The 12500-nt window shown below is 45.3% G+C and overlaps 2 protein-coding genes across 2 annotated transcripts; both read left to right on the top strand.

Moving 5' to 3' along the window:
- The first annotated feature begins 5734 nt into the window (after window positions 1-5734).
- On the top strand, window positions 5735-8305 carry LOC137650923 (uncharacterized). The gene is made up of 3 exons (XM_068384067.1): window positions 5735-6542; window positions 6879-7293; window positions 7600-8305. Exons 1-3 carry the CDS (start codon window positions 5735-5737, stop codon window positions 8303-8305), a joined length of 1929 nt encoding a protein of 642 aa, XP_068240168.1.
- An 801-nt stretch (window positions 8306-9106) lies between these two features.
- On the top strand, window positions 9107-9718 carry LOC137650924 (uncharacterized). The gene has a single exon (XM_068384068.1). It carries the CDS (start codon window positions 9107-9109, stop codon window positions 9716-9718), a length of 612 nt encoding a protein of 203 aa, XP_068240169.1.
- Window positions 9719-12500: the final 2782 nt, after the last annotated feature.

The raw sequence follows: 12500 nt of genomic DNA on the forward strand, positions 1-12500 counted from the left end.
GGTAAACAGGTAACGATGTCGACGTGAATATGGGCAAAACGACGCTGAGGTTTAAGGAAGGTCCCCACTCGTGAATCCGTGTGTTGATGTACTTTTGACATGGTTGTGGTCTACCAGTACTGACGTCACAGAGGAGAATGGTTTTGGAGTCATCAACGGCGACATCCTCCCAATGGAAAAATGTGCAGGATGTCCTACATGCTTGGTACTCTGGATCTTTTCATTGGTCTTCTGCCCAGGCATTGTAATCCAATCCCAGGTGAATGGCGGCCAATATGTTTCTTGACAGAGCATCGGCAATGGTACTAAATTTCCCCGGGACGTGTTGAACCATGCAATTGTATTCAGACATGGCGGAGAGATGTTGGCATTGATGGGTGGAACAGGCGTCGGACTGTCGATTGAAGGCATGCACCAGAGGCATGTGGTTTGTGTAAATAATGAAGGCCATACCTCCTAAGAAGTGGCAAAAGTGACAGAAAGCCAAATGCACTGCCAGCAATTTGCGATCGAAGGTAGAGTAGTCATATTTCGCCTTGGACAGTTACCTACTGAAGCAAGGCAATGAACGAGACGATCCGTTAACCCCTTGCTTGAGTACAGCACCAATAGAAACGTCACTGGCATCCGTGGAAGGAACGAGAGGGTCATGTGGTGTGGGAAAACTTATAGCAGCAGTGGTTAAATGGGTATTATTTGTGTTGCAGAATCCCGCTTCTTGAAGGGGACCCAACTTCAGGTTTTTTAACTTGCCCTTAAGGGAGGCATATAGGAGAGCAAGAATAATGGCAATCGATGGCATGAACTGATGATAACAGTTGATCATGCCTAAGAATTCTAGCAGTCCTTTAATGGTCGAGGTCATGGGGAGGTTCTGAATGGCTGCTACCTTGAATGGGATGGGGTGGATTCCTTCAGGAGGGATGGGGTGCCCTAAGAACGGTACTTCGTTGGCGCCAAAGGAACACTTGTTGTACCAGACTACAAGGCTATTCAGTTGTAGGCAGTCAAGAACGATGCGTAGTTGTCGGAGGTGCACCTCTTAGGAGGAAGAAAACACAAGTATGCCGTCCATGCAACTTACACAGAAAGGGAGGTCCCCTAAGATGCCTACCCATTAAGAGTAGAAAAATAGCGCCAGCATTACGAAGTCCAAAACAAGAGTAATTGAAATTGTATGCACAGAAGGGGGTGGTGAGGTGATGGTGGTCTTGGATATGTCTTTTGGGTTCATAGACACCTGATAATACCACTTCAGGAAGTTGAGCGTGGAGAAAACCTTTGCTTTATGCAAGTAGAAGGTAACGTTGGCAATGTTTGGGTGGGTGTAGTAATCTGGTTCTGTCTGCATGTTTGGATGCCTTTTGGGAAATGCCCCCTTCTTCCATTTCAGCGAACGTCTGTTTAGCAGCTGCCAGACAATCTGGTGCCAGACGCCTGAATCTGGTGAACACTCGGTACCCCCATATTCTTGATATGGTGATAAATACTGTGCTTGGCCAGAACCTTGGGCGTTTGGTGAATTTCTGGCCTTAAAACTTAAGGGTACGATGTGAGGAGGTGGGCATGGGCATCCGTGGCTGAGCTGATGTGGAGCTCGTGGTTAGAGGGGGTTGGTTGAGGAGGTGTCGACGAGTAAGAGTCTGCGCTGACTAACCGGCGGTGAGAAATATCAACTAGCAGGTGAAAATAGAAGAGAAAATCTGTAACGGCAATTGGTAATGTGACATCAGCAATGAGAATCTTCCAATGATATTTGGTGCTCCAAAACGATAATGTGAGATCTCAATATCCGTTGGCAGCTACCAGGCGGACGTCGACAGGCGTAGACAGACTACGTCGTGTCCTGGAGAGTGGCCTTGGTAGAAGAAAACAGCTTTGGTAGAAAAGAACAGCAAGCAAGTGTCTACCAAATATTGCATGCCCTTACCAGATTAGTGATGGGAGAGGCAACCACTACAAGCGATGGCCTACCTATAATTTTTTTGGCCACTGTCAACCGTTTGCACATATCTTCACAACAGTTACGGATTTGGTGTGGTAGTAGCATAATTGCGGCCAATGGGCATCAGTAAGTGGCTGGATAGGTCGTTGGTTGGGTGTGAGTGAGGTGTGGCATATATGGGTGGTGGTCAGCTTTGTCGCTGCTCCGGCACATTGCGGGATGGGTGTTTGTGTCCTACAACATTCATGTAAGCTTCGGTTGATGTTGAATAGTTGTCCTGTTCGTCATGAGTGGAGGCATTGATGGGGGCTTTGAAGGTGGTGAAGTGGTTGCTCATGAGTGTATCAACTTTGGTCATCAGGGCCTTCATGGGCAAAGTATCAACTTCGTGGATGGCAGTGTGTACAGGTTTCGGCAGGCATCATACCCAAAGGGCACAAAGTAGGTTCACTTCCTAAGAAGAGTCATTTGCGGCTGGTTGCAGGCAAGCAATAGTTGTCATTTCCCTTAGGGACAGCGAACCCTTTTGTTCCCCTAACTGATGTTGAGAGAGCTGAAGAATCCTGGTTATACGGGTGGCTGGTAATGGCAAGTACTACTCCAGAAGGTATGTTTTGGGGGTGTTGTATACTATTAGGGTGTCCCCTTGTTCTCAAAGCCAATCAAAGATTTCTGGGAAAGTGTCCTCTTGAATCAATGTGAAGACTTAGTCTGCTATGGTGCTTAAGTGAGTCACGCCCTTGATGCGAATCTGAAACTTGGAGCACTGAAACCAAGCAAATTGCCCTTGTACTGGCGAAGGGCAGTAGTTTCATGGATGTGGCGTGGAGAGAAGAGACGGGATCGGAGGGCGTCATCATCTTACAGTAGGGCACAGCAGTGATGGGGAAGGTGGGACGAAGTTGTTCCTTTGTCAATCACCAATTGAGCAAGTTGGTTGTTAGAAGCGAGAGGAATGCAACTGAACTTTTTTAAACAGGCAAGGAGCTTATATACAAGTACTTGTGAGCAAGAACGTTACAAAAATTAAAACTAGCTAACGCATGAAAAAGGCAAGCTTAAACAGGCTCTGTTAATAGTTATATTGTATAAGCTTTTGTGAAACACGTGCAGTACAGTATGTCTGCATAGTCTTCCTTATGGCTGCAGTGTTCAACTTGAAAAGCTCCATCACACTGCAATATGCTCTCTGAAAACATGATACAGCAAAAGGACAAAGAGGTACTCAATGAAGGAACAGTTGGAGAAAAGGCCAATTAATGGTGCCCTGTATGGTGAAAGAGAAGACTATCACTGGACAGTATTCCATGCTTCAACCCCATAATACTGGTTGGCCTCTGTACCCACGTATTAACTTTTACTAGAATACCTATGGTGTCTTAGCCTTACATTCAGCCAGGGACTCTGGACTAAATAATGAAGAGGGTATTTATTATTATTGTTTCTAGCTAAGCTACAACCCTATTTGGAAGAGCAGAATGCTACAAGCTCAAGGGCCCCAACAGGAAAATAGCCCAGTGATGAAAGGAAATAAAGAAACAAATAGGAGAGTGTGCCTGATTGGTACCCTCAATCCAGAGAACTCTAACCCAAGACAGTGGATGACCAAGGTACAGAGACTGTGGCAATGGTTTCATTTTGGCGTGTCGTCCTAGAAAAGCTGCTTACCAAAGCTAAAGAGTTTCTCTTCCTTTTCCATGTGGAGGGTAGCCACTGAACAATTACTGTGCAGTAGTTAGCCCCTTGAGTGAAGAAGAATTTTCCGTTATCTTATTGTTGTCAGGTATATAGTTGAAAGAGGTGAACATGTAAAGAATAGACCAGATATTCGGCGTGTGCGTAAGCAAAGGAAAAATGAGGTGTAAAGATAGAGGGACAATAAGCAGTACTATATGGCCAGACAAAGAACCCAATAACTCTCTGGCGGTAGTATCTGCACAGTATTTCAAGAGATAGGGTAGTTAAAAGGTTGGAAAATTTGTGTAAGTACTTCAAGATGCAGTAACACATTGTATGCTTCAAAAGACAAGATATTAATGAATCGACAGTTGTATGAGGAAAGTTTACTGAGACTAATATTCTTAGACTAACATAACTATCCTAAGAGTGTGCCCATAAACGTCCAAGGCGTTCTGCTACCTATGCAGATGAGACTAAACAGAATTTTTATGAGAACGCACGGATCATACTTTCTTTATAAATGTATTAGAACATGAAACTTGGCAATAACAAATTTAATAAATGATTTCTTGCTTGTTTTTTTTTTCTGTTCCTTCCACCACGCATTTAGAGTTAGTCTTTTGAGAATATATTTAGCCGGATAATGACAGCCAAACACCCTTTTTATCGTCATGCAAATGTCAGTTGCTAATGATCATGTTATAATGAACCAAGAAACCAAAAGATTAGAATCGTGTACTTTTCGTGTGCGTTATAGAAGGCTTTATGTTTATAGTAAAATATATCTCACATAATAGGATGCTTAAAAATAGCGTTATCTTTCCTCAAGTATTTTCCTAATGTTACAGAGTACAGACAGTATTAAACGACATTTTATCTGTTGCATTAATTATGTGGGTAGAATACTCTGCTGGTAAAAGTTCAACTTGAATATCTGGTCGAGTTTACTTGAAAACTATATCTCTCAGAATTAAACATTTCCTCCTCCATTCAGTAAATAAGTATCATATAATTAATAATTATCGCTAAGGATGTAAATCGAGATTTTATATATATATATATATATATATATATATATATATATATATATATATATATATATATATATATATATATATATATATATATATGTGTGTGTGTGTGTGTGTGTGTGTGTGTATGTGCGTGAATAGTTTTTTATTGTTCATCTCGTTTCATTGTGTGTGTGCATGAACCGCTTGATAATATGTAAATTGTATATTTCATCTCCCTCTCCATTTCATTATTAGAAAACGAGTGATCATCATTGGCCTTGAATAAATCATGTCACTATTTTTGTATCGAGAATAATTAAGAGGAGATGATGTCACCACGACCGAGGTACCTAGAATCCAACAGCTTATTCCTTATTTAATAAAAAGAATCACTGGCGGTCTAAATCACCTAAAGCTCTAACAGCATATTTGCTTCTCTAATTCACAATTACCATTTTCCCCTTCCTGTTACTGTATCATCCCTCCGAACAATTTAACAACTGAGTAAATTTGAAAGAACTGATGGGCTAAAGTAGAGAGAGAGAGAGAGAGAGAGAGAGAGAGAGAGAGAGAGAGAGAGAGAGGGGGGGGGTTTAATCATCAAATCACCTGTAAGGACATCGCTCCCTCCATCGTTCAGCATTCTCATCGAATTCTCCATTTCATTTGAATTCACCTTTCGCCACACTGTGGCTAATTGTATATATTTGTTCCGCTCCCTCAGAGCTACAATTTCATGTATTTTTCATTACATGGCATGATTTCATTAACTTGTATTTCGAGTATTTGTACGTGTGAAGAAACACTTTTTGGGGGGGTTGGTTCTTGCCAGATTGGCGCCAGCGCGCATGCTACATTTCCGTCCGCACCTTGTAATATATTCTCGCACCTCTTTGAATAAATCGTCAGATGTTGGTGGTAGCTCTTCTCACTGTCCTTATAACTGGTGACCCCGGAGTTGAAGTAGCATCAGCGGTTTTGGCTTTGCCATTAACGGACTCACTACGGCCGTGCTACCTTCTTTTACTCCGTTACCTTAGGCGTGACCTTCGGCCTTTGGCTATCCCACACCTTGGTGCGTTTTTAAGGCAGTAGGATGAGCTTATCCGACATTTCAACTTCTCACCTCTTCGCCAACTCGTCGACTGAACACAATGGCGGATTCAACCCGCCCATCACGCCCAACGGCCCCGCCTCCACGTCCAAAGTCAAACTGCCGCCGTTCTCTCAACACAACACCGCTTCCTGGTTCCTGAGAGCAGACGTACTCTTTCGAAGGCTCCGCGACTCCTGCGCCAAGGCTGACATCGTTCTCACCTCCATCCCGGAGGAGGCATTCGACAAGATTTCCCCATGGCTCGACGCCAAGGCTGGCCAAGTTTCCTACGACGACCTGAGAACGAAACTAATCGGTATCTACTCACTCTCTGTTTCAGTGAGTGCACAGAAGGTCCTGGATCTTGCCGACAAACCCATGGGTGACACCTCTCCTGTCGAGGCGTGGGACGAGCTGACCGGCCTGCTAATGCTTCCCGAGACCGACAGCAACGGCCGACAGCGCGAGATTAGCCTATCTCGCAAGATTTTCCTTCGACGCCTGCCGCAGGATGTAAGGACCCAATTGACGGACACCGACACGCTTCCGATGAACAAACTCCTGTCGAAAGCTCAGAAGCTCCACGAGGCTTCCAAAGCATCCCGCCTCGGAACATCATCATCAGTATCGTCTTCGTTCTCCTCCTTCAGCTGCTCTTCCCTAGACTCTTTAGCAACGCCTCCTAACGATGATGACGAGATCAACGCTCTGGCAAGGAGGAAACCACCGCAACTGACACGTACGAGCCCTAGGCCTAATCCAGCGTGGGGTTTTTACCATCAGCAGTTCGGCAGCGACGCCAAGAAATGTAGGGCACCATGCAATTTCCCTAGAAGGTGACGCCAGAAGAAACCACCTACCACCATCGCAGCTGCAGGAAACCAAAGCAAGAATGGTTTTTATATCCTCGACGCCGTCTCCAACCGTAGACTTATGGTCGACACCGGCACTATGTGGTCAACGTTCCCGCCGTCACAAGCCGACCTAGACCGTGGTCCTAGCAAAGACGCCCCCTCGCTCGTCGCCACCAACGGGTCTCCCATACGGTGTTATGGGACTAGGGTCCTCAGGAGATCTATCATGGGCCGTTCGTATTCCTGGCCCTTCACCATCGCTGGAGTCAGTCGCCCCCTCCTCGGTGCAGATTTCCTCGCTCACAACGGACTAATCGTCGACGTTGCTGGGAAACGCCTCATCGACATAGGAACCTGCCGGTTCCGCGCCCTAAGAGCCGGCCCTGCCACAATGTCCATATCCACTGTAATGAGGCCGCCCTTCGCCGACCTTCTGCAGGAATTCCCTGATCTTTTCAAGCTCGAGCTCCGCCAATCGTCGGGATCCCCCTCCAAGCACGAGATCTACCACCACATCACGACGACGAGACCTCCTACACACGCCAAATTATGCCGCCTCCCGCCCCAGAAGCTGAGGGACGCCAAACGCGCCTTTGAGGAAATGGAATGCATGGGTACCTGTAAGAAAGCATTGAGCCCCTGGGCATCTCCCCTCCACATGGTAAAGAAGCCTGATGGGACCTGGAGACCTTGCGGCGACTACAGGTGCCTCAACCTCATCACAACGCCCGACCACTACCCTCTGCCGAACATGCAGGACCTGACGAATGTGTTGCATGGCGCGAAACACTTCACCAAGATGGACCTTCTCAAGTCTTACTTCCAGGTCCCCGTATTTCCAGAGGACGTTCCGAAGACGGCCATTGTGACACCGTTCGGATCCTACACCTTCACATACTCAACCTTCGGTCTACGCAATGCGGGGGCAACCTTCCAACGCCTAATGGATAGCATCTTGAGAGACCTACCATTCTGCGTTTGCTACGTCGACGACATCCTGATATTCTCAAGGACCAAGGAGGAACACCGGAGGCACGTCCGCGCCGTTCTCAAACGCCTGCAGGAGAATGGCCTGGTTGTACGTTTCGATAAATGCTCGTTCGGCGCTGAAGGAGTGGACTTTCTCAGTCATTACGTGTCCTCGAGTGGGGCAAAACTCATGACAACCAAGGTGGACGCCATCAGGAAGTTCCCGACACCTAAGACCCCCCGCCAACTTCAGGAGTTCCTGGGGATGGTCAATTACTACAGGCGCTTCATCCCCAACATCGCACAGACCCTGACCCCCCTCGACGATGTCCTGAAGGGAAAGGCGAAGAAACTTCAGTGGGGTTCCTCACAACAACATGCATTCACCAGGACAAAGGACGCCCTCGCAAATGCCACCACCCTGGCTTACTTCGACGACAACGCCCCTCTGCGACTGACGACCGACGCCAGCAACGTCGCCTGTGGAGCTGTGCTGGAACAGCTCGTCGATGGTTCACCACGACTGTTGGCATTCTTCAGCAGAAAGATGAAACCTGCCGAAACAAGATACAGCAACTTCGACAGGGAGCTCCTCTCCGTCTACCTCGCCTTCCGCCACTTCAGGTACATCCTGGAGGGCACACCCTTCACCATCGCGACGGACCATCAACCCCTCGTACACGCCTTCACAAAATCTACAGATGCATGGTCCTCCTGGCAACAACGCCATCTCGCAGCAATTGCCTAATTCAGGTGCACCATAAGCTACATTACTGGAAAGAAAAACCCAGTCGTAGACGCCCTTTCAAGGATTGAAATTGATGCAATCCACCTGGGAATTGACTACGCCGACCTCGCATCCGAGCAGCGCAACGACCAAGAGGCACAGGATAACCTGACGGGGCCATCTACGCTCAAGATAACTGCAATTCCCCTCGGGCCAGCAGGAGTAACCATCCTCTGTAACACCAGCACTGGCCGCCCACGCCCCTGGATTCCCGCTTCCTGCAGAAGGAAGATATTCGACATCATCCATGGACTTTCACACCCCTTGGGATGCACCACTGCTCGCCTCCTGTCTGAGAAGTTCATCTGGCCAGGGATCAAAAAGGACGCACGGGAATGGGCGAAGACATGGATCAATTGCCAGACAAGCAAGATCAGCCGTCACACCGAATCGGAGATAGGTGAATTTCCCCAACCGAAAAGGCGTTTCGGTCACATCCACATCGAAGTCGTGGAACCTTTGCCGACTTCGGGATCTGCTCGTTACCTGCTGACTATCATCGATCATTCCACGAGGTGGTGGGAAGCATCACCGATGACCGAAGCTACGACCCAAGCATGCGCCGAAACCCTTTTGTCGAGCTGGGTGAGCAGATTTGGTGTTCCTGACGATATCACGACGGACAAAGGCCCTGCTTTCCTGTCAGAGATATGGCTTGCTCTGGCAAACCTGATGGGAACGACACTGCAAAATACCACGGCATACAACCCCGCAGCAAACGGCATGGTCGAATGAACTCATCGCGCCTTCAAGGCGTCCCTGATGGCGAGCTGCACCGACGCGGACTGGAAATCACGCCTTCCTTGGGTACTTCTCGGCCTTCGCACCGCCCCTCGCGCAGATGGCGAACCATCGCCCGCTGAAAAGGTTTACGGACTGGTGCTCACAGTTCTCGGCGAATTCTTTCCCACATCAACCGACAACACGCTGCTGGATCACTTTAGGGACATCACCAGGAAGTTCAGGCCATGTCTTAAAATTTACCAGGACAGAACTAAGCATTTCAAGCCGAGGAACCTGGACGACTGCAGATTTGTTTTCGTCAGCGTCGACGCTCATCAACAGCCGCTGACCAGACCCTATCGCGGCCCCTACCGAGTCATCAGTAAAACGACGAAAACCTTCTTTCTCGACATGCATGGCCAAGAGGACTGGGTCTCAATTGACCGCGTGAAACCGGCGTTTCTCGAAGGAAGCGACACTACCTCCGCGGGAACTGGCAGATCCAGAGTGCCACCTCAAAACAAGGCGCCTAATGAGAAGAAGAGCAACAAACGACGGCGAGAGGTAGCTATCCATACGCCGACCGCCGACGCGCCCCTTCGTTCAAAAACAAGAGGAGCCCTCCGACGCCCGAAACGATACGAAGACTAGCCTCATCAGCCTTCTACACCGCCTGATGTCTTGTTGGGGGGAGTACTTGTAAGGACATCGCTCCCTCCGTCGTTCAGCATTCTCATCGAATTCTCCATTTCATTTGAATTCTCCTTTCGCCACACTGTGGCTAATTGTATATATTAGTTCCGCTCCCTCAGAGCTACAATTTCATGTATTTCTCATTACATTGCATTTTTTCATTAACTTTTATTTCTAGTATTTGTACGTGTGAAGAAACACACTTTTTGTGGCGGCTGGTTCTTGCCAGATTGGCGCCAGCGCGCATGCTACATTTCCATCCGCACCTTGTAATATATTCTCGCACCTGTTTGAATAAACCGTCAGATGTTGGTGATAGTTCGTCTCACTGTCCTTATACACCCATTTTGTTTATAATGTCAAGGAGAAATTGTTAATTATATTCGTTGAATTTTACAAATCTGCTTTAGATAAAAAGTCCTCTCTAAATCTCAATCCATATTGTGTTGTTAATCATATGGCAACACATAAATCATTATTGATAAAGTCTTTTATTGGAACCATGTTCCGCTGATAAAGTGGCTAATATCTAATTCATTGTTGTTTATACCTGAGATTATTGTTACGATATATTTACTGTACTTGTTGTTGGAACTAAAGAATTATAATCAGCTCGATTTGTAGTTGATAAGATTTTAATAATTCACCTGAATGATACAATTACTGTAGAATTATGTTCAGGTTTCTATCATTTCTATTAGAAATAAATCGGTATCATGTCAACATTCATTGAAATAGTTCTGGCAGAAACTTCCTTCTGCATTATTGTGAAAGAAGTCAAGTTTGGATATCTTGAGATATGAGATCATCAACAGAGTAAATTTTATTCGAAATAAAATAGAAATATAATTCCATTGTAATCCTTATCTTTAGGATTTTTTCCACTAAAGTTTAGAGTACGAACTAATACTAAATCTGAGATATATTGTTCTTCTTCAAATATCTATTGGAAACGTCCCTGCCTGGCGTTCTGCTGTCGGGAGATCGAGTCCCGCTTAAACTCGATAGTTTCTTGTAGTGTCTGCAACATCGCCATCCTTGTGAGCTAAGGATAGGGGATTTGGGGTAGCCTTTAGGTCTACCTGCTGAATCATCAGCAGCCATTGCCAGCCCTCTCTGGTCCTAGCTTGAGTAGAAACCATTGGCGCTGATCTTATGGATATATGATCAGTTTCTAAGGCATTGTCACTGTCCCTTGCCTCTGGCATTGATAAGCAACCCTTAAAGTACAGACTTTTCACTAACCTATTGTCGTCTATGCTTTCCTCACAACAGAACCATCTAAAAATACTCTTATCCAACCTTTCATTTATCCCGGCACTTTTACTACTGTTATGTACCTCCACATATCTCACTCAACCAATCCTCAAATACTTACTATGCAAACAGTTCCCTTCAATAGCTTCACCTTATTTTATCCGCATTCAGCATCGACACCTCACTTCCACCCCAGGCTTCTACGGTACATTTAGTTCTCTTCCTAATCTTTTGCACGGTTGGTTTGGCTCCATGATAGGGGTGAATGACTCAGTATACGGAGGGGTTCAACGTGTTGTTAATGGACCTTATGTATGAGGGTTAACTACCACTTCTGTTGAGGAAAATTCACGCACAGGGTGACAGGGGGTTTGCAATCAAAGGATTATTATGCTCGCGACTGACCTGTTGCTTTTTTCTCATAGCCACTCTTTACTAGGGAAACGACCTAATATATATCTGTATATGTGCATGCGTGTAGTTACTCAGGTGCATTACATAGATATAGATAGGCGAGTAGATAGAAAGAGAGAATAAGCCGATCGTTGCTATGCGTGTTGGCGTAAGGAATTTTCGTGAAGTTAAATGGAATCCAATTCCCGCTGGAATCTCCGATAAATCGTAGCCTACCTCTCCCCATCAAAGGTGCCGTCTTCTTTGCATTTCAATGAAGAGGTAAAGAAATAGCCTGAAAACGGATATACTTTTTTTTATTACCCAAAGGATAAAGAAAAACTGGTAAGCCAGGAAAGTTCTGCGTAGTTTCACGTTTTTCTATACAAGTATTTTCAGTCGAGTAATAAAATTTTAGGTGATAATAGTGAGGAAGAGTCGTCTAATACGATATTTTAAATGAGGAAAATAGTTTGTTTTTTTATTTCATATAAAGAAAACGAATAAAACATGCTTCAAAAAACAAGTCGGATACTTCTTGAGAGTACGGCCTGTAATACACATATAGCTAATGCTGTATAAAATATGTTTTACTGATCATTACATTTCTTGTTTACAGGATAACTCTCTGCGCCAACGCAAAATTGAAGCGATCGTCGAGGTTTCCCAGGAAAACTGGTGAGTATTGTTTCTCGATTCCTTTATTAGGTAGCTTCTTTAACCATCATTATTCGATTGTTTTTCATTGACTCTTTTTATAATGTATTATTGCTGTTACTGGCTTTAGTTTTTTTTTTCACTTATGTATTCAGAATACTTTTTTAGAACTTGAGAGATCTTACGTTTTTCAATGCATTAGGAATATACGATTTAGCGAGAATTTACTCTCTTTACCTTCCTTATTGAAGCAATTACTCTCAACAGATGGCAGCACAGTCTCGTGATTAAATGCGGCCTCGATGTACCATCATTTATATGGAACATTTTTCAGTAAAGTCAAATTATCACTTTTTGTGAGCCAACTTTTATTGCAGGAAATATTTTTAATCATTATTTATTTATTACTAGTGTACGCAACCCGTTATAAAAG

This window comes from Palaemon carinicauda, chromosome 12, assembly GCF_036898095.1.
Source record: "Palaemon carinicauda isolate YSFRI2023 chromosome 12, ASM3689809v2, whole genome shotgun sequence".
Classification (NCBI taxonomy): domain Eukaryota; kingdom Metazoa; phylum Arthropoda; class Malacostraca; order Decapoda; family Palaemonidae; genus Palaemon; species Palaemon carinicauda.